The 26,175-nt window shown below is 50.0% G+C and overlaps 2 protein-coding genes across 2 annotated transcripts in view; both read left to right on the plus strand.

Moving 5' to 3' along the window:
• Positions 1–1,507: 1,507 nt before the first annotated feature.
• Positions 1,508–13,222, plus strand: LOC104695530 (vitamin D3 hydroxylase-associated protein). The gene is made up of 15 exons (XM_010409447.4): positions 1,508–2,021; positions 2,993–3,106; positions 3,446–3,589; positions 3,937–4,070; positions 4,346–4,552; positions 5,073–5,113; positions 5,705–5,829; positions 6,198–6,323; positions 7,034–7,131; positions 7,608–7,707; positions 8,263–8,306; positions 9,459–9,498; positions 11,601–11,709; positions 12,532–12,677; positions 12,949–13,222. The coding sequence occupies exons 1-15, from the start codon at positions 1,812–1,814 to the stop codon at positions 13,075–13,077; spliced, it is 1,767 nt and encodes a 588-aa protein (XP_010407749.1). The 5' UTR covers positions 1,508–1,811; the 3' UTR covers positions 13,078–13,222.
• Positions 13,223–18,961: 5,739 nt separating this feature from the next.
• The window catches only part of LOC104695229 (vitamin D3 hydroxylase-associated protein-like), a 22,408-nt gene continuing 15,194 nt past the window's right edge, over positions 18,962–26,175 (plus strand). Inside the window, 14 exon segments of the mRNA XM_010408889.4 lie at positions 18,962–19,286; positions 20,621–20,734; positions 21,034–21,177; positions 22,514–22,647; positions 23,031–23,071; positions 23,074–23,148; positions 23,151–23,235; positions 23,703–23,743; positions 23,959–24,083; positions 25,207–25,231; positions 25,234–25,331; positions 25,710–25,807; positions 25,978–26,055; positions 26,057–26,072. Of these exon segments, the coding sequence (XP_010407191.2) occupies positions 19,077–19,286; positions 20,621–20,734; positions 21,034–21,177; positions 22,514–22,647; positions 23,031–23,071; positions 23,074–23,148; positions 23,151–23,235; positions 23,703–23,743; positions 23,959–24,083; positions 25,207–25,231; positions 25,234–25,331; positions 25,710–25,807; positions 25,978–26,055; positions 26,057–26,072 (1,284 nt within the window). The 5' untranslated portion in view covers positions 18,962–19,076.

The following is a 26,175-nucleotide window of genomic DNA, read 5'->3' on the forward strand; positions in this document are numbered from 1 at the left end:
CAGGAGGGAGGGAGCTCCAGGCATCCCATGACTGAATGCTATGTAAAGCCAAGCCCAGAAGAGCCTCAGTGGGGTTACAGGTGCTTTCTGCCCACACAGAAAATGCTGGATGGCGTTATATGTTTACTTTAAAATTCAAGCCCGGAGGACTTTTCCCAGGAAAGGCAGTGCCACCTGCACCTCTGCTCCCAGAGCCAAGCACCACTTCACTGTTAGCTTAATCACTCTCTCCCTGGCACAGAGGTGGGCAGGGTGCAGGACTCCAAACCATGCAGCAACCAGTGAACCTGAACCTGTAATTATTCCTCACTGGAAGCCCTGAGCAAAGCTCTCCAGCAAACTCACAACCTTGGGACAGTGCACCAGGCAGGGCCGGAGCTGCTGGGTGGCTCTGGGGACTTGAAGCTGCCACAAGGGCCAGCTGCAGGCTGCTCCCAGCCCAGCCTGGGCAGCAAGAGGTTGGTGTGAATGGCAGCACTGAAGCACTCAAGGCTGGGATGGGGCAGTGAAGACCAGTCAGTGGGGAGAGGTTGGTGACATCCACACTGAGTTGTTTGGTTCATTTTGCTGCCCGCCCTGTCCAAATAGGGAGGATTGTCCTCAGTTTTCCAGTCAGCAGGTTCTCTGCAAGGTCTCACGTCTTCCCCAAGCTTCCTCCCTGCTGCCACAGGAATAGCCCATGGGACATGTCTGTAACAGGCAAGAAGGTAAAATGATACAGCAGCACGACTGCTGGCTTCTGTCCCCGAGCACGACCTCTCCACCAGAGAGCAATGGTTACCCTGGATGCTCTCCCCTTACAAGCTGTGCTACCCCGCTGCCTGGAGCAGAGCCAGCGTCTCTCCAGATATAGGGGGGTGGCCTTGCCTCTTGGCGATGAGCTCTCAGAGGCATCCCCTGTCCCTTCCCTGTGGGCTTGCAGATGATTGAGAACTGAGAGAAGCTTAATTTTTTCAGCCTCTCCTTTTTGCATTGAGCCACAGGACAGTCCTGGGCAGGGGGAGCACCCGTGGCAAGGGGCAGCTGCTAAGACTACATGGTCCAGCTCCTTTGCATTCTGCTGGCTGGAGGATGGGTTAAAAACAGCAGAGCAGACTCTGGATCCATCAGAGGGGATTTCCCAAAAGCGCTCAATCTCTGATTCAGGTTGGAAAATGACTTTTCAAAGGGGCTGGGCTTGAGAATGATACAGGGCAGTCATACTCCTTGAAGGCATCTTCAGATAGTTCCTTCCACACTGCGCTTCCAGAGTCACTGTTGCACCTTCATTCTCTTGGTTCTGTGCTCCCACCTCTCCACAGGGGCCGTTTCTCTCCCTGCATGAGGTTCCCCAGGACAAGCAGAACAATATTTTCCCAGGCTCACGGGGCTGCAGGTGAGGCTGCCTGAGCAACAGGGATGACAGCTGAGCGCCTCTAGTTAATGGGCTTAAGTGTTCATTAACTATTACATGTGGGTATAGCAGGGCTAGCACAGAGCTGGGCTTTGCTGGCACTCAGCTCTGTGTGTAGCCAGGTACAGCCACAGCCTCTGGCTGGGGAAGACACAGCCTTGGGGACACCCCAGCCTTGGGGATGCCCCCCAGACTGAGTAAGCTGAGCACACTGCTCTGCAGCCTGACCCACAACACTGCTCCAGCAGCCAGACCCTTTCAAAGTCCACAGTCTGGAAAGTCCATTCCTGGACTTTGTTAAAGCAACTCTGCTTCAGAGCTGATCCTGCACAGCAGGCGAGCGCAGAGGCTGCATTCGTCAGCCTTCCGACGAGAAGGTGAAAGCCAGGTGTCTGCAGCTGGACCTGAGAGACAAGTCATGACCCAAGAGCGACTGTGGCAGGTCCTGGATCAATCCTGGGCAGACCCTCGCACCCTCTCGGCTCTGCTCTGCAGCTCAGCTGCAGCTGTAGTGCTTCTGAAATGGCTGGGACGGAGGCAGGTCCAGCAGAAGATGGATGAGGCAAGGAGGTCTCGGGATCTGGCCCTGGAGAGGATGGAGAAGGCAGCTCGCAGGCTTAAGCAAGAGGTAGGTTTGGGGTATATGCGAGGAAGGGATTATATTTTGGATAACCAGAGAAATGGGGGAGCTCTGATCAGTCCCTCTGTGAATGGTGGCTGGGGCACAGGCACGTTTTGGAGCATCTCCAACCCAATGTTTTTTGAAGGTCATCACTCTCCATTGTCTCAAAAGGCCCTCCCATAAAAGACAGTGTAAATTAAGTATTCCTCAATACAGACCCATTGAGGAAATCCTGAGGATGAAAGAAAGATTGGAGCTTGTGACCTTCTCAATCAGATCACCACCTCAAACCTCCCTGTGTCCTTTCTCCTCATCCATCCCTACTGCCAAGCCTTTCCTCTCCCATCCCCTTACCTCTGCCTCTCCATAGGGATCTGTCTGCCCCATCATCCTCAAAGTACAAGAGGGCTTCACGTCCCTCCAACATCTGCACATAAGTGACCAAAAGCCATTTCCTCCTGCCCATGCCCAGGTAAAGAAGCACCTGGATTTGAGGAGGTCAGTCCCTTGGAATTGTCTTATACCCCTAAGAAATACCTCCTGCTATTCTTTTCTTGGAAGACAGCTTGCAAACAGCCCACACTTTTTTTTCCATGTTAATGATAAATTTCGTAAACCTTTAGCTGGTTAAACTGCTATTCAGTGAGTTGGAGTTAGAAGGGGAGTGAAGGCCTGTAGAAGAGTAAATAGAGACAGGTCAAACCACTCTTACAGGTTCATGCAACTCTCCAATCAAGGTACAGTTTTCTGCCTGTTTTGGTTTTATGAACTAAGACTCAGAAAATTCCCAGTCAGCAAATTCCCCACTCCAGCACACACAGTGCTCTGTGGGAGGTCTGCATGTCTACAGGGCATATCTCCTAAAATTTTCCACTCAAGGTGATGGCTGGGCAGATATTAGAATTGAGTATCTGCAGCCTTAACCAACCTCTTCTGTCTTTTTCCTCCCTCTGTACCCAATTTTCCACCCATTGCAGAACTCAGACACCCAGACCTCACACATCCTCTCGCTGACAATGGTGGAGCTGGTAGAGAAGCTGAAGGCGGGGTCCCTGTCCCCAGAAAGTGTCCTCTACTCCTACATGGACAAAGTGAGTGATACCTCCAGCATGGCAGAGATGCTGCAGGACTCTCCTGCAGTGGGACTTTCAAATTAAAAATCAGCTCGTTTGCTGAGAGAACCAGCAACACTGGGGATTACAATTTGTCAGTACTGTGATGTCTGAAGGGTGGCTTACAGGCAAATATGCATAGGACAGAGATCCAGGGCAGAAAAATATCTCAGAAATAAACATCCAAAGTTTATAGGTAAGATCTGAATAATAAATGCTGAAGTTTTGAGGAGCTTGAAAATTTAGCTTGAAAACTCAATATGTAATGTCTCCTTCCATCCATTCATCTGTCTTGCTGCTCTTCTCTGTTCTGGAGAGGCTTTGGAGGTGAATCGGGAGGTGAACTGCGTGACAGACTTCATTCATGGATGTGAGGGTCAGCTCCAGGAACTGAAGAAGCAAAAGGAGAAGGGGCTGCTTTATGGCATTCCCATCAGCATCAAGGACCACATTAACTGCAAGGTACAGCCCCAATTCCTCTGCCTTTTGCCTTGGGTCTGGGAGCAGGCCAGGATTTCCCATCCTCATCAGGACTGGCCAAGAATTCCCTCAGACAAGGATGTTCTAGATCCAATATTGTGGGACCAGCAAACCTACCTTTGAAAATTTTGATGAAAATTTTGTTTTCTGCAGAAGTTTCTAGCCTATTCTGATCTGGTTCTCCCTGGGATAGTAAGGTCCTGTTCTGCCTCTGAGAAAAGTTAGGTGGGAACTGTGTCACAAGAGGCATCACGACTTATGTCTGGTTTTGTCACAGCTCCAAACAGCATTTCTCCTGCACCTAAAGAGCTTTGTTTCCCATCCCCAAGGGCCACATCTCCTCCGGAGGGATGGTGAAATTTCTGGGCCAAGTGAAGGAAGAAGACAGCGTCATTGTCCAGGTTCTAAAGCACCAGGGGGCAATCCCCTTTGTGAAAACCAACATCCCGCAGACCATGATAAAGTAATTGCATGTTTGCCTTCATGGGAACACTGTGACACGTGCCTCTCGCCATCCAAGCTAATCACACACGTTAATTGCCTCCTTACTTGGATCTAAAAGGATTTCTCTTGTATTTGATGCCTCTTTCTTCTCTAATTCAGCTGTCTCAACAAATCTACTTCATGCTGATTCTACCTTAATTCCACACCCATCCCTGCACGGGTGCTCTATGCCCTGTGTTTATGGTTTGCAAAGGCACAAGTACCTCACTCACCTGCTGATCTTCCTCTCCCCAGCTATGACTGCAGCAACCTCATCTTTGGCCAGACACTGAACCCTCTCAACCACCAGAAGAGCCCCGGGGGCTCCTCGGGTGGGGAGGGAGCTCTGATTGCGGGGGGAGGCTCCATCCTGGGCATCGGCTCGGATGTGGCCGGCAGCATCCGCCTGCCCTCCAGCTTCTGTGGGCTCTGTGGCCTCAAACCCACAGGCAACAGGATCAGGTACGTGCCCACTTCTGTCCTCTTCTTCCACCCACTGCGGAGGCTGCAAGGTGTCCCCCACAGGGCATCAAACTTGTAGTAGTGCCCATGGTTTCCCCCAGGGTTAAGTTAGCATTGAACTTGCTCTATTAATGACACAAGATGACTTCAATCTGTATGACACCAAAGACTTACTAAGTTTTTAATAGCCCTGGCCAAGAAGCTGAAAGCAAATACTACAGGATGATCTCCTTTTCAGATGTTTCCCAGCCCTTGCTTTGCTTGTAAGAGTTTTCTGTTTATCAGAGGCGGATTGCCCATAGATAAGGAATTAGTTGCAGCAGGGGAAAGAGATGATAAATACTGTCCCTAGCAGCTTCCAGACCATGTAAATCTTCCTCCTAGCCTAGGAAGTGTCAAGTCTCTGCGGGAACTTTTGCCCATCTAGATTTGACTGAGGGCAAATGGGAAGTTTGCAGCTCAGCGTGGTGACCTGCCTTACAGAGCTGCTGCTAATCTGCTTCTCCCATTATGTTCCCAGCAAACAGGGAGCTGTTTCTCCTCTCATAGGAATGCAGTCAGGTAAGTCCATGATGACATGTTACTGCATCAAACCTCTGCCTCTTACATCTACTATTGAGATGCCAGCAAGGGTGCTTGCTGTGCCCTGTGCCTCATGGCCAGCCGAAGCAGTGACCTACTAAAGCACCCTCCTGTTACGACATTTTGCACCATTTGCTGTGTTCTGGGTTGTGGCCAGTGTTGGCTGAACCTCAGCAGGATGAAATCAATGCAGTGATGGAATGGAACCAGGCAGTGCAACGCCTATCAGGAGAGGTGTGAGATGTGCATCCCAAAGACCTGGGATGTCTCACTGGAGATGCTGCCAGGAGACTCTGGCAGCCGCAGCTACCCTCAGGCAGCATTGGCAAGAAGGCTGCAGCCCTCCCTCCTCGTGCCTGCAGAACCCTGGCCCAGGAGGTCATTAGGCTCATTAGGCTGCCTCTGCTCTGACAGATCCTCCCTGCTGGACCTCCTTGCTCGTTACACTCATTCCCCTCATTCCTCACTCCTCTTCCCTGACCTGAAACTCCCCCATGCTGGAGCCCTACCAGTAACTATGAGACAGCAGCAGCCCACCTGGCTGCAGTGACAGCCCCTTTGTGCTCGCAGTGACGGCGATGCTGGGGCCCATGGCGAGGGACGTGGACAGCCTGGCCCTGTGCATGAAGGCGCTGCTCTGCCAGCAGATGTTCCAGCTGGACCCCACCGTGCCCCCCATCCCCTTTGATGAGGAGGTAAGGCTCAGAGGCGCTCCCATGTCTCCATCTGCCCAGCAACAAAGAACGATCTCTGGAGATTCCCATCTGGTTTCATGTCCTGAGATAGCAAAGGATCCAGGGAAACACACATCCTTGTGGACAGGGGACACCCAGCATGAGTGACCCCCAAGGAGCACCCACACAGCAGGGCTGGCAGGCAGGAGGTGGTGTCGGAAAGACTGTACCAAGGATCAGTGTGTTCTGGACAGCACTGCTTTTCACCAGCCCTCTAGCTCCCACCATTCCCCCAACCCAGGAGAGCTCAGCTGGTGCCTCCCTGAGCCCTGGGAACAGTCCAACCTTGTGCTTCTCCTGGCTGCAAGTCATGGCTCCTCTCCTCGCAGGTTTACACCAGCTCAAAGCCTCTTCGCATCGGGTACTACGAAGGAGATGGTTACTTCCAGCCCTCGCCCAGCATGAAACGGGCTGTCCAGCACACAAGGAAGCTCCTCCAGGATGCGGGGCACACGGTGGGTTTCCATGCCTGTGGTTGCCTGGAGCTGTTACCCTGGTCCTCACAAAGTCTGGACAAATCACTTTCCATCTCCGCTTCTGCTCCCTGTAAAAGAGAAAGGCAAATGCAACAGCTTGTTTTCCAAACTGGAGTGACCTTGCTTATATTTCTGGCCTAGCAGATGTGATAATTATGTTCAGATATCTCCAAGTTACCCCAAGCACTGTTTTTTCCATAATGCTTGGTGTTCCTGCAAATATCAAACTCACAACAGTTTCCATGACCCCTCAGCTGTTTACACAGCTTACAGATTTCTTAGTGGGTAAGTGGGAAGGAGGCTGGAGCAGTTGACCCTCCAGGGACTTCTTTTAGCCTACATTTTTCTGTGGTTCCACCAGTGGAGATTTCTATATGGGAGTTGTTCCAGCGATGAAAATTAATTTTAAAAATTGGTTGTTTGAAGTTTCTAAGAATTCTTCTCTAATGTGTGGAGGAGTGGAGCCTGTGCCAGCTCCCAGTATGTGTTAATGCCTTGGATAGGAAAATGGGAAAGGACAGCAGGCAGATGAAAATGAGGTCTTGCTGTCCTGGAGCAGCAAAGGAAGGTGTACATTTCTCACCACTTCTCACTGATCTCTGGTGACCACTGGTGAGGCAGGGAGGCTCACAGAAGGCTCTGAGTCATTCACCTTTGCTGCCTGTTGGACAGGGATGGTTCTCTTGCAGCTCATTCCCTTTGCCCCACCCAAGATCGACTACGTGGTGGATGAGCTGTTCACCAGAGGGATTTTCTCGGATGGGGCCGCCCACCTGGTGGACTGCTTGTGAGTAAACCCCCATTGGGGTGTGGGCTGTGAAACCTGGAACTGTGGGGCCAGTGGCTGCACCCAGAGTGTATCGTGGGTGAAAACCGAGTCATGAGCAGCAGAGGAGCAGTTTCTGGCTGGATGACTTTAGCATGAGCAGCAGCCAGTCCTCATGCACAGGTAACATGGGGGGTGCCCACCCAGCCACTCTCTCACCTCGGCATGCCCAGGGCTGTGCTTTGCACCACTGTAAAGATCTCCAGAGCTTTTATGGCCCTGATGACACAGGCAGTAAAATACTGATTTACCTGTAACTTCTGCAATGAGCATTTCCACCTCAGCATCTCTTGTTCAGTGTTTTCCATTGAAACAGGCAGATTTTGTCTTCTAGCACCACCCCCCCAAGACAAACCCTGCCTTGGGAGCAGCACTGCTGTTGCTATCACTCTGGTACAGGTGACTTGTCCTGACTTTTTCACTCTCCGCCCTTCCAGCAAAGGAGACATCGTGGATCCCAACCTGAAATCCCAGTTCAACACCTACAGGCTTCCTGCTCTAGTGAAAAGGACCTTGGCTATTATTTTGAAGCACATAGTAAGTGTGTGGGCATGTCTCACCTGTGTGGCATGAAATCTGCAAGGTGGGGAGGTTCTTTGTGCGGGAAGGTAAATCGTACCACCCAGGAATGCTTGGCTGCTTCATGCTAAGTGCCTGATGGGCTTCCTAGGGAAGTATATTTAATCCCTAAACCCAGGTTGAATTTATCAATTGAGTCTGACAGCCTTTGTGGCATTTTTGCTTGGGGAGGTTGAAATATGATCCTTTCTCAGGAAACCTGTGAGCATACAGCTCATCCAGCAATGAGCTCCAGGAGAATGGATATCACTAGCAAGGATCTAAACAGCTTTCCCACATCCGGAAGATGCTCTCCAGGACTAGTAATGTGGTCTAGAGCCTTATTTGTATGGGTTGTTGTGATTAAACGTGTAAATTAATGTGGGAGTAAACCCACTTCACTGGAACTGGCCTGTTCTTCAGAGCCACTTCTGCTAGGACAAGACAGATGCCCAAAATGCAGTCGCAGGGTAGCCAGCTATTCCAGCTGCATTGTTGTTGACTAAACCCAAGTTTTTCTCTTCCCTCCTAAAGTACCCACGAATTGCCCGGGACCTCAGCGCTCTCTGTGGAGTGGGGTAAGACACTCTGAGGTAGCTCTGGAGAAAGGGGATGTGCTTGGCTGTGCCCACCCATGCACGCAGGTAGATGCCAGCTGTCTGTGTGTGCAAAGCCTTGCCACGGGGCTGCGTGGCACGGGCTGAGCCAGGTGAGTGTGTGCTGCCTCTGCACCAGCTGGGCTCAGCACCGGCTTACCCAGGGCTGTTCAGCCAGAGTTGTTTGAAGAGCTTAGGCATCCTCAGAGTGACAGAGCTGGGATGACTCCATGGAGGTCAGCACAGGGAGATGTGGGTTGTTTTCCCCATCAGGTGGTACCCACAGCACCAAGTGCCAAGTTAATGCAGAGGTCTCTGCTTGCACGTGCGGTGTGGTGTGAGTTACCTGCACCTCCAGAAGAGGCACAGGCACACCAAACTGACAGTGATGCCATGAAGATTTTTGCCTTTTCTTTTATACCCGTTATACCTTTTTACAGCTTCTGTATTCCTAGTGGTTTTTGCCTACATTCTTGGACTTGTTTGTTAAGCTAAGAGACTAAACATTTTAGAAGCTTCGTAGCTAGGGATCAGTGTGCCCCAGACCCCAAGGTCCTCTCCAGAACATATTCTGAAAACCAAGATAGAACCATCCAGGGGAAGGTTCCTTGGGGAGGGGGGGCTCACTCGAACCTCTCATTGGGGAATCTTTGATAGATATGCTAATTAGAAAAGCCTATAATGTTATACCCAATGTTGGGGACAAACACACACACACACACACACGACACACGGAAGAAGAGAGACAGAGACACAGGGAAAGACTCGGTGGGGTACATCTTGATGCATATGACCTGGACGTGTACACCTAAGGATCCTTAAGAATAAATACCAAGGTAAAATCCCTTTTCCCCTTCTAACCGTGTATGCCTCTTGATTTTAAGACCAGGAAAAGGCATCAACAGCAAATTAATTTAGAAGACCGATTTTTATCCAGGTCTTCTGGCATGCTTTAACAAAAGCTCTTTTGATGTACCCGTAAGCACGTGTGCACCAGGGGAATCAGCTGGGTGGTACCATTGCTTGTTCCTAGAAGGGTCATGCAGTTACCATAAAAATGGACTGTCTGGGCATTTTCTTAATTGTTTTCTGTTACCACAGTCACAAAGCTCATTAATTCTGCCACCTTTCCAGATCTGCCAAAAACCTCTGGGATCAGCATGGAGCAGTGGCGGTAATGTGACTTTTATCTTATTTTCCTTACTATAGTGAGAGGTTTACAAAGTTTCTAAGCAATTGTTTTGCACTCTGTGATGGACTTGGGGTTGAAAATTATTCCTCTTCCTTTGCCCTGCATTGTCTAAACAAAAATAGAATAGGAACAGCCACTAAAGATGAGGCTTCATTTTGTCTTTTCTGCCTCTTGGTGTGAATTCTTCATTTCAGGTATTAGGTGTTATTGTCGTGAGCTAAGGTCATGCTTGAACTATCAAGCAGAGACATTAGGAGTCCAAAATTGTGTTCTTGAACTCTGTGACTTAGGTGGTTTTCTTATGAACTCTTTTGAGATCAGGAGCCTCAGACAGGAAGTTTTTTCCTGGACAACTGCATCCAGTGCTGCCGCAAACTGACCAAGTTCCTCTTTTAAACCAATTTAGTTTTATGCTTGCATTTGTTTTTATTGACTGGCTCCTCTCCTCCCTGCTCTGATGGTTGGAAACCTTCATGTTTCCTGTGCTCTTTATTGCCTTCCAGTTTATCCTCATTTTATTTTTGTCCTTCAGTTTAAATAGCACCTCTCCTCTCTGGTATTTTCCGCTGCCTCCGTCTATTTATAGAGAGTATCCTCTTTCAGCTGGTGTTTTGCAATGCTGAAGAGGCTGTTTTGGTGTCCTCCCACAAGGCAGGATCTGTGTTCCCTGGGACACCCTCACAACCCTCCATGAGGAGAAACATCCCCCCAGCCTGCACCACCAGCCTTTATCAGTGCCAGTCACTCCATGGATGTGCACTCTGGTCTGACAAATTATAGGGCAGAGGAAAAACTCCTAAAAAGCTGCCTGGTCACTGGTGGGAGTGTTTGAAATGAAATGGGCATGGGGTTTTTCTTAAGGTGAAAACAGATTCCTCTTCCACTCCCAAAAAAACCCCCACAGAAAACCAAACCTAACAAGTAAACATAAAAAACCCAAGACAGACAAATCAACAAAAACCACACAAAAAAGAGCCACCATCCAAAAAAAAAAAACCCTCCCAAAGGAAGCCAAAAAGAAAACACTTTAGAAGGTTTGAAGGCTTCAAAGATATTTTGAATTGTTGTAGCTCCATGAAACCATATTCACATATTTTCATCTACTGCAAACAAGAGCTGATTCAAAACTTTTGGCTAGTGACCAGCTTTTCTCTCAGAAAAAAAAATTAAAAAAAAAAATCAGGTTAGCTGCAGTGACTGTGTTTCCTGGAAACACATCTCATTTGTTGAACTTTCAGCAGGAAGGATCTCAGAGTGCAGGTGGAAATTGAGGTCAGACTAAAAAATAGCTCCAAGGCCAGATCTTTTGTGAGAGTGCTGGAAGATTCTTGTACAGAAAACTTGCTGTGAAAAGGTTGTGCAGGACAGGGGCTGGGCCATGATGGGACAGATGTGTCCCTGTAGCCAGAAAACGGCTGCAAAAACAACCATACTGCGGTTCCACCCATGTCTGTTTGCTGAGACAAAGTGGGACATCTCTTTGAGCGTGGATTCATTCGTTGCCTGATGTTCAGCACAGCTGTGCCAAACCAGACTACAGGTCTGGGTCTCTCTTGGAGTTGCAGTACAATCCTGAAGCTGTGCCTCCTGCATTGTGGGGGATGTCCTGCCCAAATGTCTCTTGCTGCTTCCTTTCCTTACCTGTATCCTCATGCAGAGTGAAAGAAGGTTTTGTGGAAGTATTTTGGATTCATATCTTCTAATATTTCTACCAGAATAACCAAAGCTTTTAGGAAATGTGACTTTTTAGTCATCTAAACAAACTGCTGTTGATCTCCACTCAATATAATTCTAAAACAAAACTGTTCATAGAAAGGACCGGGTTAATACTCAAAGAAATCAGTTCTGAAACACACACCTAGCATTAGTGTCTAGGTCTGGGCAGCACATGGTATTCTGACAGGAAACCTAAAAGTAGAAGAATAAAATCCCTTGACCCTTTCAAAGCACAGCTCAGATTTTATCCTTAATATTTTTTTGTTGTATCCAGGAAGGCTTTCTTCTTCCTTTTCCTCTCTGTCAGCATTGATCCACCACTGCTGTCCAGCAGACACCTCTGTCACCTCCTCTGCCTTTCCTTCCAGGCTTACCGCACCGAATTCATTGCCAAATGGAGGGAGCTAAGGCTGGATGTGATCCTTTGTCCCATGCTGGGACCAGCCTTCAACCATGGCTACGCTGGGAAGCTCTTTGGTAACGTCCCCTGAGGAATCCCTGCACACACCCACGGTGGTATCTGTGGGCAGAGCTGCAGCAGGATGCTTGGGTCCCTTGGGCATTCCCCAAACCACGCACGGTGCTCGCTCTCCCCTCTGTGGAAGAAAGCAAAGGAGAGGCCTCTGGGTGGGTCTTCCCACACCCACCCCTCGTCTGAGCTGCAGATGTTTGGATTATTATGGGCAGCAATTAGTGGTCACTCTGTCCCCGTTGTTCAGTGGTGAGTTTTCTCTGTTTTTCTGCTGCAGAAAGCCGCAGAGCTACTCCTGCAGCAGAGAGTGGCAGTGAGGACAGCTGTGGTAAGCTTTGCTACAGGCTCTTGTGGATGCAGCTCTCTCACACTTCCCAAGACCCTGCAAACAGCAGGAAGGCTCATTGTGTGTGACTTGCAGAAAAAGGTGGTTTTTTATAGCTTCCAGCAAACAGTCAGGGTCCTCCATCCCTCTAGCAATGACCTTTTGGGATCCAAAATCCCCACGGTGGTGTTTCATACCTGGACATCAGGAATATCTTGGAGAGATAGCTGGGATTTTTCCCCAGGGATAGATGCAGACTCTGAATTGGTCCCTCCCAGAGCACATCTAATCTCCACACGAGTGACAGGTGAAAGCACAGGTCACTCTCTGATCCCTGGTATCCAAACATCTCCATCAAAAGTCCCTTTGAGGCAGCACATTTTCAGGGCCTCCTTGGCACCAGCAACTTCAGCCTGTAATTCCTGCAACTCAAGTTATCATCTGAAGGTCTTTGCTGGCCCAGCACATTAAATTTTGCCATTTTGCATGCTCTGTATTCCAGCTGCGACCTCCTACACCAATTTGTACAACGTGTTAAACTTCCCTGCTGGGGTGGTGCCGGTCAGCACTGTCACGAGAGCCGACGAAGAAGAACTGAAGCATTACCGAGGGCACTACGGAGACCCTTGGGACAAGAGGCTGAAAGAGGTCAGCAGGAAAAGACCTTAAGCCTCAGCAGAAGATTATGACTGGCAGAGTGACACCTCTGGGACATTGTCCCAAGGCGTGTCTACATCCCCTAATGAGAGTGGGAGCTTGTTTAGCAGCCCAGTTCGCATCCACTGTTTCAGTACCCTGTGGTGCAGCAGGGCTGGTGTTTGTCAGCCTGGGAGCTGTGCCCTCACTTGTCTTCCTCTGCCCTCCCTTCCTGCCATGTCCCGTGCCTGCCCTGACTCAGCACTGTCCTTAACTTTTGCAGGCTGTGGAAGGAGCCGTGGGGCTGCCCGTGGCCGTGCAGTGCGTGGCTCTGCCCTGGCAGGAGGAGCTGTGCCTGCGCTTCATGAAGGAGGTCGAGACTCTCGCCCACGGCACGAAGAGAAATGTGTGATTTCTGAGAGCCAGCCTCCAATGTGATGGCTTTTCATTCCCTGCCCTTCGCTCCATACGGAGCAAAGTAGATAGTAAGCTGAAGACTCTGAACTAATGTTTCAATAAAGTGGCACTAAATTTGCTTTTAAAATAGTCAGCAAAAATCCCGTCTCTGTCTAAATTGTCATTCATTGTTAAACTGAGTCAAAAAAACAAAAGAAAGGACTGAGAGTTAATGCTGGATCAAAGGGATCCAATAACAACAGTTTCATGACATCTGTTGTATGCTGTGAGACCAAAGAGCTGTTTATTGCGTTATTTTACTTCCAACTGTGGGCAGGAGCAGATATTTGTGGGAGAGTATAACCTGGTAAATGCAGGATTCCCTCCCTGGCTGTGCCATTGTTTGGCCAAGGGACTTTTTGGCAAAGACTTGCAGTCAGCCCATGGGTTTAAATAGCTGCCAAGAGAGCTCTCCTCCACAAACTTGTCCGCTTCCTGAACTCATTTTCTGTCTAGATCTCCACACCACCCAGAAGTTTAGCTGTGCAGGGAGTAGTGCAAAGCTTAATATTCTCTGTTTAACCATAAGCTGTGAGAAATGTTAACTGGTCTATCACCACTGCTGTTCCTCATTATTTCTTCCAGTTAAGCAATGGGAAGAGATGGGGGTTTATTGCCGACAAACGCTTAGGGAAAACGAGAAAGAATTTCTGTGGCTATGCTTAGGCCATTCCACTCTTGGGTGCTTCCAACAACACTGTGACGATTGTGTGCTGTTTCTTGGCCCATCCTTCACTCTCAAAGTGGAGGAAGAGGCTGGAGGAGAAAGTGGGAGTGGTGAAGGAGATGCTTTGAATAAGCAAGTGTGTGTTGAAACAAGGCACGCTCATTAGCGACGATCATTAGGGTGATTCTTTCCCCAAGCCTGCAGGCAAAGGGAGAGAGGCAAGGGGTGACACTGCCCTTGGTACTCATCTGCCTCCCCGGGGCTGCTCGGGGATGCTGCAGTCACCCAGCTGCCTGCCGTGGCCACCAGCAGGTCTGAGTCACAGAGCGAGCGTGACAGTCACACAGCCTGACTCACCACCCTCTGACCCCAGCGGAGCCGGAGGAAGCTCCATGGCACACCCTGCTCCGAGGAGATGCCCTGCCTCTGCAGGATTGCTGCCGGGGGCACCAGCCACGGAACCCCTGCCTGGGGGGAGCCTGTGGAATGACTGTGACCCTCTCAGGCCAGGAGCAAAGGGTCTTTAGCTGAACTCTCATAGGGAAGATGGGAGCTCTCCATTAAAGTCGTAATCTGCTCAGGTAACGCTCCTGGCTAGATGTGAGCATGCACAGACCTTGTTTTGCAAGGAAAGGACTGTGTCCTTCACTCCTGTATCTCTCCATATCTTTGCAAGGCTGAGCCAGGTGAAAAAGTCCTGTTTCTAAAAGGAATTTCCCCAGGCATACTTGTGCTCTGCATTCCAGCTGCTCCTTGTGGATGGCTCTAGCAGGGATTTGCTGTTCCTCCCGCTCTCCTCTCTCCTGCCTCCAGCTAGTCACTAGATCTCAGGATCCTGCAGCACTTGCTCCCAGACCCAGCAGCCAAAGGGAATTTCTTCCTATGATCCAGTAGATGCTGAAGTAGAGTGCATGGATGCTCCAATAAAGCTCTCCTGGCGCTGAAGTGGATGAAGTGGAGAAGACATGCAAAGAAGAAGGTTGAAAAGGTGTGAGGGAAATAAGATACATGTTTGGACCTGACTTAGGGTCTGCCCAGGAATTTAGAGACCAGGTAAGCTCCTCAACTGGGCAGAGAGCAAAGCATCTTCCTGGGTAAAACTCAGGGCCCTTCTCCAGCCGGGTTGTCCATGACATCAGTTGTCATTGCTGCATAAATGTAGGGAAAGTGGGGAGGATGATGCTGAGAGCAGTCTGGTGAGCTCAGAGGCTGAAACACTAGCAGAGCAAGGCCTTTAGCAGGGTATAACTTTAAGTTTTCAGGAGAGTTCTTCCCCCAGACCTCCTCCAGGCTGGAGAAGGAATGTCAGCCTCTTCCACACCCACCAGCACAGTGCTGCTGTTTCCAGCCCTGCTGCAGCTCCTTCACCAAGAGCTGTCAGCTCGGGCTGTGCAGCCCTTGCAGACCTGCACCATGTGTTTGCAGAGTGCTTGTCCAGCTGCCTGGCACTGACCAAAGTCCAGGCTTTGCTCTGTCTCAGAGAATTATGTACAAATGCTGCTTGAGCCAAAAGGGCTTTGTTTTTACTAGTTTCTTTCATATTCAGCACAATGTCCTGGAGGCGGTCTTTGATCCTTTTTCCTCCTCCCTCTTTATCTGAATACTTTAAATCTGCCCTCCTTAATCCATCTTCTATTCTGCGGCCAGATAAATAACCAAGCAAAGTTGAGAGATTGAGGTATCAGGAAATCCAGGGTTTTTATTTTGTTTTATTTTATTTTGCAGGACTTTTTCTTTTGTTTGCAGTTCACATTGGTGTGTAGTCACAACACCAGGAGCAAATAAAACTCTCTAGAAGGATTTGCACCAGCAGAACATGAGTGGTTAGAACGGGTCAGTTGTCCCCTTACAGTATCCAAAGCACACAGAGCTCCCTATGTAGCAGGCAGTGGCGGAGAAAATTAGGGATACAAACATTCCCAGGACCCCAGACATTCACTTCAAATAAGTTTCAAGGAAGGTGGAAGTTGAAAAGCTTAAAGCAAATGTTTAAAAGTGGGTGAATGGAAACACCTGAATATAACAAGGCTCACCGTGGAAAAACAAAAACAGCAAGAATTAGGGTTGGTACATCTTTCCCTCTGAAACAGCTGTTTACTGCACAAATCCTCACCCCTCCAAGAATCTCAATCTGCTCTTTCTTTCTTTCCTGTTATTGTTCTCCAGCTTCCTACGTTCCCTACTTCCCCACGGGAGACCAGTGAAAGCCCAGTTTGCTGCTGTAAGCTTTGTGCCCAGCCATGGAGCAGCTGGGAACATCCCAGTCCCTCACCCTCAGGGCACTGGAGTCTCAGCTGTCACTCAGTGGGGACAGACCTGTGCAAGACACCAGACATGATGGAAGAAGTAGGGATGCTCCTGGACTCCTGGTGAAGAACTAAGAGCTCTCTGCAGCACCCTTTCTGATCATGTCTCTGTCTTGCTGGACAAGTTCTAAGTAGGATTCATACAACCCACCTGGCTATGGAAAGGCTAAAGGAAAAGAGTGAAATACCCACAAAAGTGGGGAAAATGTGGGAACGGTCAGGAGAGAAAGCAGCCCCTGCTGTCAGAGGTCTGAGGATTGCTATGGGAGTTCTCTGTTCCCATCCTATCGCAGTTTATTCAGGAAAAGCCAGTAGGGTCCTGGGTGAGCAAGGTGAAAAAGAGCTGATAGAGGCAGACCCTCACCTCTCAACTGATGCTCGTGGTATTTGGAAAGGTGCAGCTTAGGCAGTGGCAAGTTTCTTAGCAGCTGTTATGCTCTGTGAGTGCCAGTGGAGCTGGCCTGGAACTGAGGAAAGTGTTACGCTTCCAATGGATATTCCAGGCTGAAATGAGTCAGAAACTGGAGAGTTCCCAGAAAACATTTATTCAGCCCTCTGAGCCAGATTGAACAAGTTCCCTGGAGGGGTCCAGTGCATTTCACTATGATTTCAGTATTTTGTAAAATGTCTAGAATTCTTTCAGAGCAGCATAGTTAATACGCCTCGTTTTGTAAATCATTTTAAAAAGAGCATCAGGGTGTTTGGTTACAAATACATGAACACAAGACACAGATGTCAGGATTCATTCTTTGTTATTTTAATCAAGGCTGACTTAAAAATATTTCTTACCAAATTGGAGAGAAAACAGTTCAGTTATAAAAATTTCTGACAAGACCCAGCCTGCTTGAGAGCTGAACCTGCTGACAGTGAATCAGTGCAGTTTTGCTCTTGCAAGCAAGGATGGTGCAGCTCTTGCTGGGGACACGAGGGGACTCTCTGACTTGGTTTAACTGCCTTTTTCTGGGATGGTCCAAAGTGAAGGACGTGTTGTGGATGCCACAATGAAATCCCAGATCAGAAAATCCCACGGGCTGACTCTCCCTTTGAAAAGGGTCATGGTTGTCATCTGAACTCCACTAGTGGGTTTGACCTTGGACCTGGATCAACTCAGGTGACAAAACCAACATGGAGGAGTGAACATCAATCTGCAAGTCAGGCAGGTCTGTCTCCTCTGCTATGGACTTGAAACTGGACTTGGGACATCCCTCTACTTCCCTCCTTTACATTCCCTTGGATTTGTGGCCTTGTGGTGGCAGGAGGAGCCAGACCTCGGATTCATGAAGGATGTGGAGATGCTGGCACATTGATAGGAAAAGGGTTTTCCCCAGCAGCATCTGGCCATCTGGAAATGCAGCAGTGCCTGCTGAAAAAGCTGTCCTTTGAAATGCCAAGTCAGTCCGGACACAGCTGTGTCTGTCTCTGTTAAACATTTACCAAGTGTCTAAAGGGCAGGATCAGGGCACAGATCCCAGTGCACAGGCGGGTGTGGGAGGCCAGTGCCCTGACACTTCCCAGCACAGGGAGGAAACCCTCCCACATCTGCTCAGCCCATCACAGAGGTTGCAGTGCTGTCACACAGGCAAAGAACCCACCTCTGCCTCAGGAACTGCTTGCATGGATTCCTGGAGGCTGGATGAGGACTGGGAGAGGGCTGGGCATTGCTACATGCTGACTCTGCTCACATGCACCCTCTGGAAGCTCCTGCTGCAGCCAGCACCATGGAGCAGGAGAAGGATGAGCTGCAGGCGCATCCCCAAGCTGCAGCTCTTGTCACACCAGCAGTGCCATAGCTGAGGGAGCATCCCCCAAGGAAGGGTGCTGCTAGAAGGGACACAGGAAAAGGCCAGCTCAGTTTGTTACCACATTGCTGCCAGCTCCAGAATGTTTCCTTGAGGGCGCCAAAGCCAATTTTGTTCAGAGTCCATAAATTTCTCTAGTTAAGAACTAAGAACATTCCCAGCTGACACAAATTGTGACAGAAAACAGCAGTGAACTCTTACAAGTGCTAAGAACAGACATGACAATGGAAAAATGAGCACTAGAGGACCACGTAGCCCTGAAGGGAGAAGGCTCTTCAGCCTCCTATCCAAATCCAGTTCCACACTCTGCTGGAAGCTTGCAAAGTTTTGTAATGCACAATCCACAGCCGCCTAAACACTTCTCCCAAGGAGGAGACCCACAGGGAGGACCCACCATCCAAAAGCAACAGAGGAGATTGCAGACAGACCATGGCTGATGTTGGCTGGATTGTTGCCTTCAGCTCAGTGTGTGGTTCTTGGTGCTTGTAGTGAGAGGTATCTGTGCTGGAAAGATGTCAGACACCAGCCATTCCAATGTCTGGTGGAAATCGCTTGCTTCTGGCCTGCAAGCCTACGGGATTTTCCACTGCTGAGGCAATACCAGCATGCTTTGTCACAGGGTGGAACAGCCTCTCCTTCTGGTGCCTGAGGACACCACAGCAGTGCCAAAACAGCCTCTGGCCACCAAGGCAGCAGCAGAAGGGGCTTGGTGAGCCCAGGGTACCCCACAGATAGGCATCCACTTGGCATGCCACTCCCCAGCCCTGTGCAGGGAAGACTTCTTATTTCAAGCTGGTTTTCCTCTTCTCCCATTGTCCTCTCAGCTACACAGGAAATAGGAGAGCAGCTATTCCCTTGCTTCATTTGTTCAGTTGACCCTACGGTCCTCCCCAGCGGAGAACCTCCCACAGCCCAGAAAGCCCCTATAAACCCAACACCCCAATGAACCCAAGGTTCATTGGCCAAACTTTGCATTCTGCATTTAGTGGTTAATCATTTTCACTGCATGCTCCACCTACGGTAGCTTTGCAGGGGTCAGCTTTGGGCTGAACTATCTGAACTATTTGCTGACCCTGAATAGTGGTGCTGGGGGGAGGGATGGGCCTGGGGAGTCAGGGAAGGTCTCCTGCACCTGCCTTGCTTTTCTTCCTCATTCCATCCCTGGAGACCAGAAACACACACGATGGTCCAGCAGCTGCTGAGACAGCTCCTGCCAGAGAGGAAGGTGGACACTTCTGCTGCCCTCACCCTGCTTGGCGGCTCCGTGGCAGCCCTGGTGCTCTGGAAATGGCTGGGCAAAAAGATGATCCAGAAGAAAATGGAAGAGGCTCGGAGGACCCGAGATGAGGGTATGAAGAAAATGGCAAAGGCTGTCCAGCAGTTCAGGGAGCAGGTAACCCGTCCTTCTGGGGGGTCTGAGTCCCACTGGGGTGTCTGCTGATGTTGTCCTTCAGCTCCTCCGTCCAGCTCATGGCCCCATAGCTTTTATAAGGAGGAGATGTGCCAGCAGCCCTCAACAAGAGGAAAGGGTACCTTGGGAGAAAGGGAGATCACTGCCCTCCTCAAGCTGGATGAGATGTGGTGGGAGCCTACAGCTTGGGCAATGTGAATTACTCACTGAGATGAGGTTTTTGAACAACTCAGGTGATCATGCACCAGAACTTCATTGATGTAAACTCCAGTTCTTTCACGATCTGCAAATGTCTCTTGCCTATAATGGGTAGAAGCAAGAAAGATTTTTCCTCTACTTAACTCTAAGTTTGCACATCTGTTCACAGTCCTACACTTTTGTCTCTAAAACCTGGCCTCTGGATGGCTCTTGGGGTGTCTCCAAAAGAACTTTTGCAGTGTTCCCAGTCAGTGGCACCTCCCATCAGGCTGCCCAGAAGGTGCCTGGTCTAACTTAACACTAATGAAGCACAGGGTTTTCAGTGTTCCCTGGGAGCAACCAGGAGGTGATGTGGGGGTGACTGAGCCAGGCATCCAACCAGCATAGCCCTGAATTCCTACTGCAACTTGCATTTCTAACCATCTTTCCATTCTGCTCCATTCACTTCTGAATACGTACTGGATAAACCAGCTCATGTTTACACAGGTAACATACCTGGAGATAAAGCCTCCAAGTGATACATATCTCTACAGCCTTTTTTCTTAAATATATATCTATATACATATAAATATATGATATAAAACCTCTAAAAACCTGGTGGCACTGAGAACTGCCAGTCTTCTTTACCTGAGTAGGCCACCTGTGAGTCCCTGCTGACTTCCTTGCAGTTTGATGGGCTGGAGCTATTAAATGTTTTTTCTCAGCCTGGGCTGTCCTGCACTGCTTGTACCTGTTCTGAGGGATGAAGGGACAGCCTGAGACTTGTGTACAAGGACTTTGGTACCTCCTGCCCTGGGCAGTGTTTGTTCAGCTGAGGTTATGTTTTGGTCAGTGGGTAAATCTCACTGCGCCAGGAGGAAGGCATTGCCATGTCCTCTGCTGCAGTGGATGGACAAAGCCCTTCTACACCTGGGTTCCTGTGTTTGCATCCTGTTTGTGACATCCAAACTCAGGATAAAATACTTGGCAGCTCAAGGTCTGAGCCCCCACATGCAGGATCTGCCTTTCCAGCTAGCTCTGTTGATAATGTTGACAAAACTTAACAACCCTATCCTCTGAGCCAAAGGGTAACTGGAGCTGCTGCCCTGGATCCCCCTCATCTTCCCCCTCTTCTGCAGGTCCCCAGTGTCCAGACAGATGCCATCCTGTCCCTGCCCCTGCTGGAACTCACTGGAAGACTCCGGGAAGGGTCTCTGTCCCCCAGGACTGTCCTCTACACCTACTTAGAGAAGGTGAGTGTCCATCCACAGTGAGATGGACAAAGCAAATCTTTTACCTTCTCCACACCATGGTGTGTGTGCTGGTGGCTGAAAAAGCTCATTGGAGCTGATTATGACCAGCCTTTAATGTAGCAGCTGTTTTAGAGAAAAACATGCTGTGTCTCCTAGGTCAGATCCATCACTGGGAGAGTCCTTTGAGATGGCTTGAGGGTTATTTATGCCACATTTTGTAGATCAAGGTAGCTACTGAATGCAGCTGTGTAATGATGCTGTTCTTATCTAACCCCTGTTCTTCCACACATCCAACAAAGGCCCTGGAAGTGACCCAGCAGACAAACTGCTTGCGACACTTTATCCCAGAGTGTGAGGAGCAGCTCCAGGAGATACAACGGCACAAGGAGAAAGGGCTGCTCTACGGCATCCCTGTCAGCATCAAGGATCACATCGGCCACAAGGTTCTTCCCTTTGTGCTTGTGGAGTGTCCCCTCGTGGGCTGGACTGGGTGCTGAAGTGGTGGGACACAGGGAATGGGGAAGGGGCCCAATCCCTCCCTGCCTGCACCACAGGAAACCTGTCTGTGTCTGAGGCAGCTGCAGCCCAGGAGGCACTCACTCACTCCCTCAGTCACTCACTCCCTCAGTCACTCACTCACTCACTCCCTCAGTCACTCACTCCCTCAGTCACTCACTCACTCACTCACTCCCTCACTCCCTCACTCCCTCAGTCACTCACTCACTCACTCCCTCACTCCCTCACTCACTCCACACCCAGTGGGATGGGGGGAGAGAGAATAGAAAGGCTAAAAGTGAGAAAACTTGTGGGTTGAGATAAAGACAGTTTATTAGGTAAACTGTGAACACAAGAAAAGCAAAACAAGGAATTAAATCACCACAGGCAGGCAGGTGTTCAGCCACCCCCAGGAGAGCAGGGCTCCATCATGTGTGATGGTAACTGGGAAAGGCAAACGCCATCACCTCAAAAATCTCCACCAAAATCTCCCCCTTCCTTCTTCTTCCCCCAGCTTTATATGCTGAGCATGACTCCATATGGTATGGGAATGTCCCTCTGGTCACTTGGGATCAGCTATTCTGGCTGACCCCTCCAGTTTCTTGTGCACCCCCCAGCCTGCTCACTGGTGATGGTGGTACAAGAAGCCCTGTGCAAGCCCTGCTCAGCTGTAACAATAACATCCCTGTGTTATCAACACTGTTTATAGCACACAGTCCAAAACACAGCCCTGAAGTAGCTACTGTGAAGAAAATAAACTCTACCCTGGCCAAAAGCAGCACAAACCTCCATCAGCAGATAAAAAACAGGGGTGAATAGTTATAGACACAAATGATTTCTCCTCTGATACGTGACACAGTACAGGCTGCACTAAGGTTGAGGGCTCTAAGCCCAAAGCAAGCCCCAAATACCAAGGCTAACTGAAAAAAGGTCACACTCTGTTTACCTGGGATTATTCCTTCCCTGGACATCCACTGATGGATTCACTTGGACAGCAGGATGCTGGGTTTGCTCCTGAGCGAGTGCACCTGTGGAGTAGGGAGTTGCATTTGGGTCACGGGAGAAAAGGAGCATGGAAAAGAGCAAGGAGAGCTTCAGGAGAAGCTTTAACCCAGCTCTCTGCCAAGGATGGAAGGAGAGGGAGTCCTTGGCCCTTTGAGCAAGGGCTTGCAAGGGAGTGGCTTGGTACCAAACACACAGCCCCTGAAGGAACACCGGATGATCCTTCCAAAAGAGCAAGGGAACTGCACTGACCGTGTCCCTTGTCACTTCTCCTCTCTGCAGGGGCACTTGGCGACCTGTGGGCTTGTGCAGTGCCTGGGCACTCTGATGGAGGAAGACAGCGTCCTGGTCAAGGTCCTGAAGAGACAAGGGGCCATCCCATTTGCAATGACCAACGTGCCACAATCCCTCTTCAGGTGACACACATCATTAAAAATCTTCCCTCTGGTTGTGCTTCTGAAGGAAAAACCCAGCCTGTAGGTCCCTGGACAAGCTCCTCCCTGGCTCCTGAGATGTGGCCTGGAGAGTCCCTCTTCCATTATCTGGCAAAAATCTCAACTGAAAGAGCTGTCAGATAAGATTAAGAGGGGAAGAACCTACCATGGGTTAAGAGAAATCAAGTGCACTTGTGCATGGGAGGGAGAGCAGAGGCTCGTGGGAATGAGCCATGTCCTGAGGGACTTATGGGATGGAAGGATGGGGTTGGCTCTGCCACACAGGCTCCCTGCAAGGGAAAGCAAACAAACCCAAAGCATTCAGCCGTCCCTCACAGCCTGTTCCCTGGCTTTTTTCTCTCCAGCTATGACTGCAGCAACCCCATCTTTGGCCAGACCTTGAACCCCTCAACCACCAGAAGAGCCCTGGGGGCTCCTCAGGCGGGGAGGGAGCTCTGATTGCGGGGGGAGGCTCCATCCTGGGCATGGCTCCGACGTCGGCGGCAGCATCCGCCTGCCCTCCAGCTTCTGCGGGCTCTGTGGCCTCAAACCCACGGCTGAGAGGCTCAGGTGGGTGCTGGGTCTGCCCTTCCAACCCTCCTCATGGTCAAGCTTGGCCGAAGGGGCAAAGTACTGGGCGAGTACTTGGAGGGAGGAGAGAGAGTGGCTCTTAAAGGGTGGCTTGCTTTGCTCAAAACCTCTCCCGGGAGACAGCATGGTTAGATTTTGTGGGAAATGGGCACATTTTCATTGTAAATCTAGCCTGGAGTTAAAAGTAAAAGGGGGTCAAAGCAGTTAAATAATGCCAAAAGGGAACAATTTTGGTTAAACCAAAACTAAGATTTGTTGGGGTTTAGGTTTGTTTGTTTGTTTTATTTTGGCCAAAAGTTCCTGTTTTGCACTACTCAATTCGAATTTTTGAAATAAGTTCTTTCTGTTTCTGGTCCTGAGCTGGAGACCCCACTATGCTATTCAAACACACTGGAATATTTCCCCATTACTGAAGTGACAATATACTGCTTTTTCTTTTCCCACAGCCTATCTGGAGTGACTGGCCCTATCAATGGCATCCTGGCAGGTACATGAATTATAAATTCATTTTCCCTGGATCCTGTGGAGAGCCTGATATTCTCCTGCAGGCCAGAAGAAAACCTAAGACAACAAAGGCCTGCCTGGAGTCCATCTGAAACACCCCTCACTGCCTGCTCACCCCAGCATGGCTGTGCAGAGGGGTGGGACGGTGTTTGGCACATCCATCTGCTCAGTGTGGGTGTTTGCTCTTGTCCCATCCAGTCCCTTGTGCACTGGGGCCCATGGCGAGGGACGTGGACAGCCTGGCCCTGTGCATGAAGGCGCTGCTGTGCCAGGAGATGTTCCAGCTGGACCCCTCCGTGCCCCCCATCCCCTTCAATGAGGAGGTGAGGCTTTCAGTCAGCGAGCCCTGGCTCCCCCCAGGGTGCTACACACCTTCCTGAAGGGTCCAGTTACCTCTACAATACTGGTTTTCAGTAAAATAGCTCTCTTTGAGGGCACAATTCATAATTCTCATGAAAAAAAAATAGGCAAATCAGTAGTTATCCTGTCTGTCTTCTCAGCTGGAATGCAGCTTATTGAATTGAGAGAATCCAGGAAAGAGGAGGAAAGCAATACTGGGAGCAAATAGCTGGAGATCTTTAGGGCAAGATGAGACAGGATCAGAAACTGCTGCACAAAATCTCTTAGCTGAGGGCATTTACTTTCCCTCTGCAGCAGAGCAGCTGCAGAAGGTTTTTCCACCTCCATCCTTTGCAGCAGTGGTTGAATGTACTGATTTGAAGTAGCTGGGTTTTTTCTGAAGGGTGGGATGAAGAGGGGTCTGGAAAAAAAGGCAGGGGTAGACATTTGGAAAGGGTACCTATAATTAGCAAACCAGAAAATTAGTCACTCCTTAACATTTGGAGCTCTTGCCCTCTTCTGCAGTGGGTGTCAGCATGGGAGCAGACCTACCCCCAGCAGGGTGGGTGTCACGAATGAGTGATTTAGGTCACCTAAAGAATCACCGGCAAAGGCATTGGAATAATCAGGTTTTAACATAAATTTGCAGAAGGGTGACCAAGTTCAATGACAGGGTTCACTCTGTTACTCATTACGAAGATGGAGCATCCAGAGGAAAATCAACTCTGGAATGATTTGCATGGAGCCTGGGGATGCAAAGGACAAGGATGCAAAGGGCAGGGATGACCCTCCCATTGAACCACGAGGTTCAGAAAGGACCCCCTTGCTTTCTGAACTCCTGACAGAGTCTAGGTACAGCTGAGTCCAACCCTAGTCCCAGACTGGCCAACAGTTCATATCTGAGTTTAATAGGGAACTACAAGGAGTAGGGGAGACCCTCCCACTGCATCACAAGGTTCAGAGAGGCCCCCCTTGCTTTCTTGATGGAGCATGGATGTGGCTGGATCCAGTCTTGATCCCAGACCTGGTCCATGGTGTATGTCTAAAGGATTTTCACAGCAATCCCATTAGAAATAGGAACGCTAACGTGGTGTCTCCTTGCTCCAGGTGTACTCCAGCTCCACTCCCCTGCGGTCGGGTACTACGACACTGACGGCTACTTCCCGCTGCCCCCCTGCATGAGGAGGGCAGTGAAGGAAACCAGGCATGCTCTGCAGGCAGCTGGGCACCAGGTGAGCACCACCACCCCCTGCTCTTCTCCCCAGTGTCCCCAGCCTCGCTCCACGCTGAGGAAATCACCCTTCAGAAACCAGACGCAGCTCCCAAGCCCAGCTGCGGGAAAAATGACCCAGCAGAGGTATGGGATTAGGTTACCCCAGCCACATAACACCAGGCAGAGACAGCCCTGCTTGGGGGAGCAGTGCATCTCATGGGCAACCAGCAGGAATAATCTCATGGGGAGATGGCTGGATGGAAAAGGGTTGAGGCAAGGCTTCTCTTGGCATGTGGAGCCCAGGGAGGTGCTTCTCTGCCTTTGAGGAATATCCACATTTGGGTCTTGGAAACTCTTCACACCCCAGGCCGCAACATAATCTTGTGTTTTGGTGCAGCTGGTGCCCTTCTCTCCTCCTCGGATCCCCTATGTCATGACTGAACTGTTTTTTAAGACCTTTTTTGCTGATGGAGGCCGTGCCTGGTTGGACGTGTTGTAAGTAGGAGCCCTCTGGCAGCAGTGCTGCCAACACCTGCAGCCCCACTCCATGAGCACGGCACAAGCACAATGAGCCCAGCTCTCCCACCCCAAACAGGAAACACCCAGGCCTCTGAGAAAGGCAAACAGCTTCTGTGGCATGACCCCATCCTCTTGTCATCTCTCAGCACAGGAGATATTGTTGATCCAGGCTTGAAACCACAGGTGAATTCCTGCAAGATCCCAAGGGTGAAGAAGCTGCTGGCTGCTTCTTAAGCCTCTGGTGAGTCCCTGTCCCTCAGGAGAGGAATGGGGCTTCCCAGGGTGACACAAGTAACTGCACCCCCACTACATGTCCCTAAGGATCCTCCTGCCTTTCCAGTTTC

Source organism: Corvus cornix, chromosome 8, assembly GCF_000738735.6.
Source record: "Corvus cornix cornix isolate S_Up_H32 chromosome 8, ASM73873v5, whole genome shotgun sequence".
Lineage (NCBI taxonomy): Eukaryota > Metazoa > Chordata > Aves > Passeriformes > Corvidae > Corvus > Corvus cornix.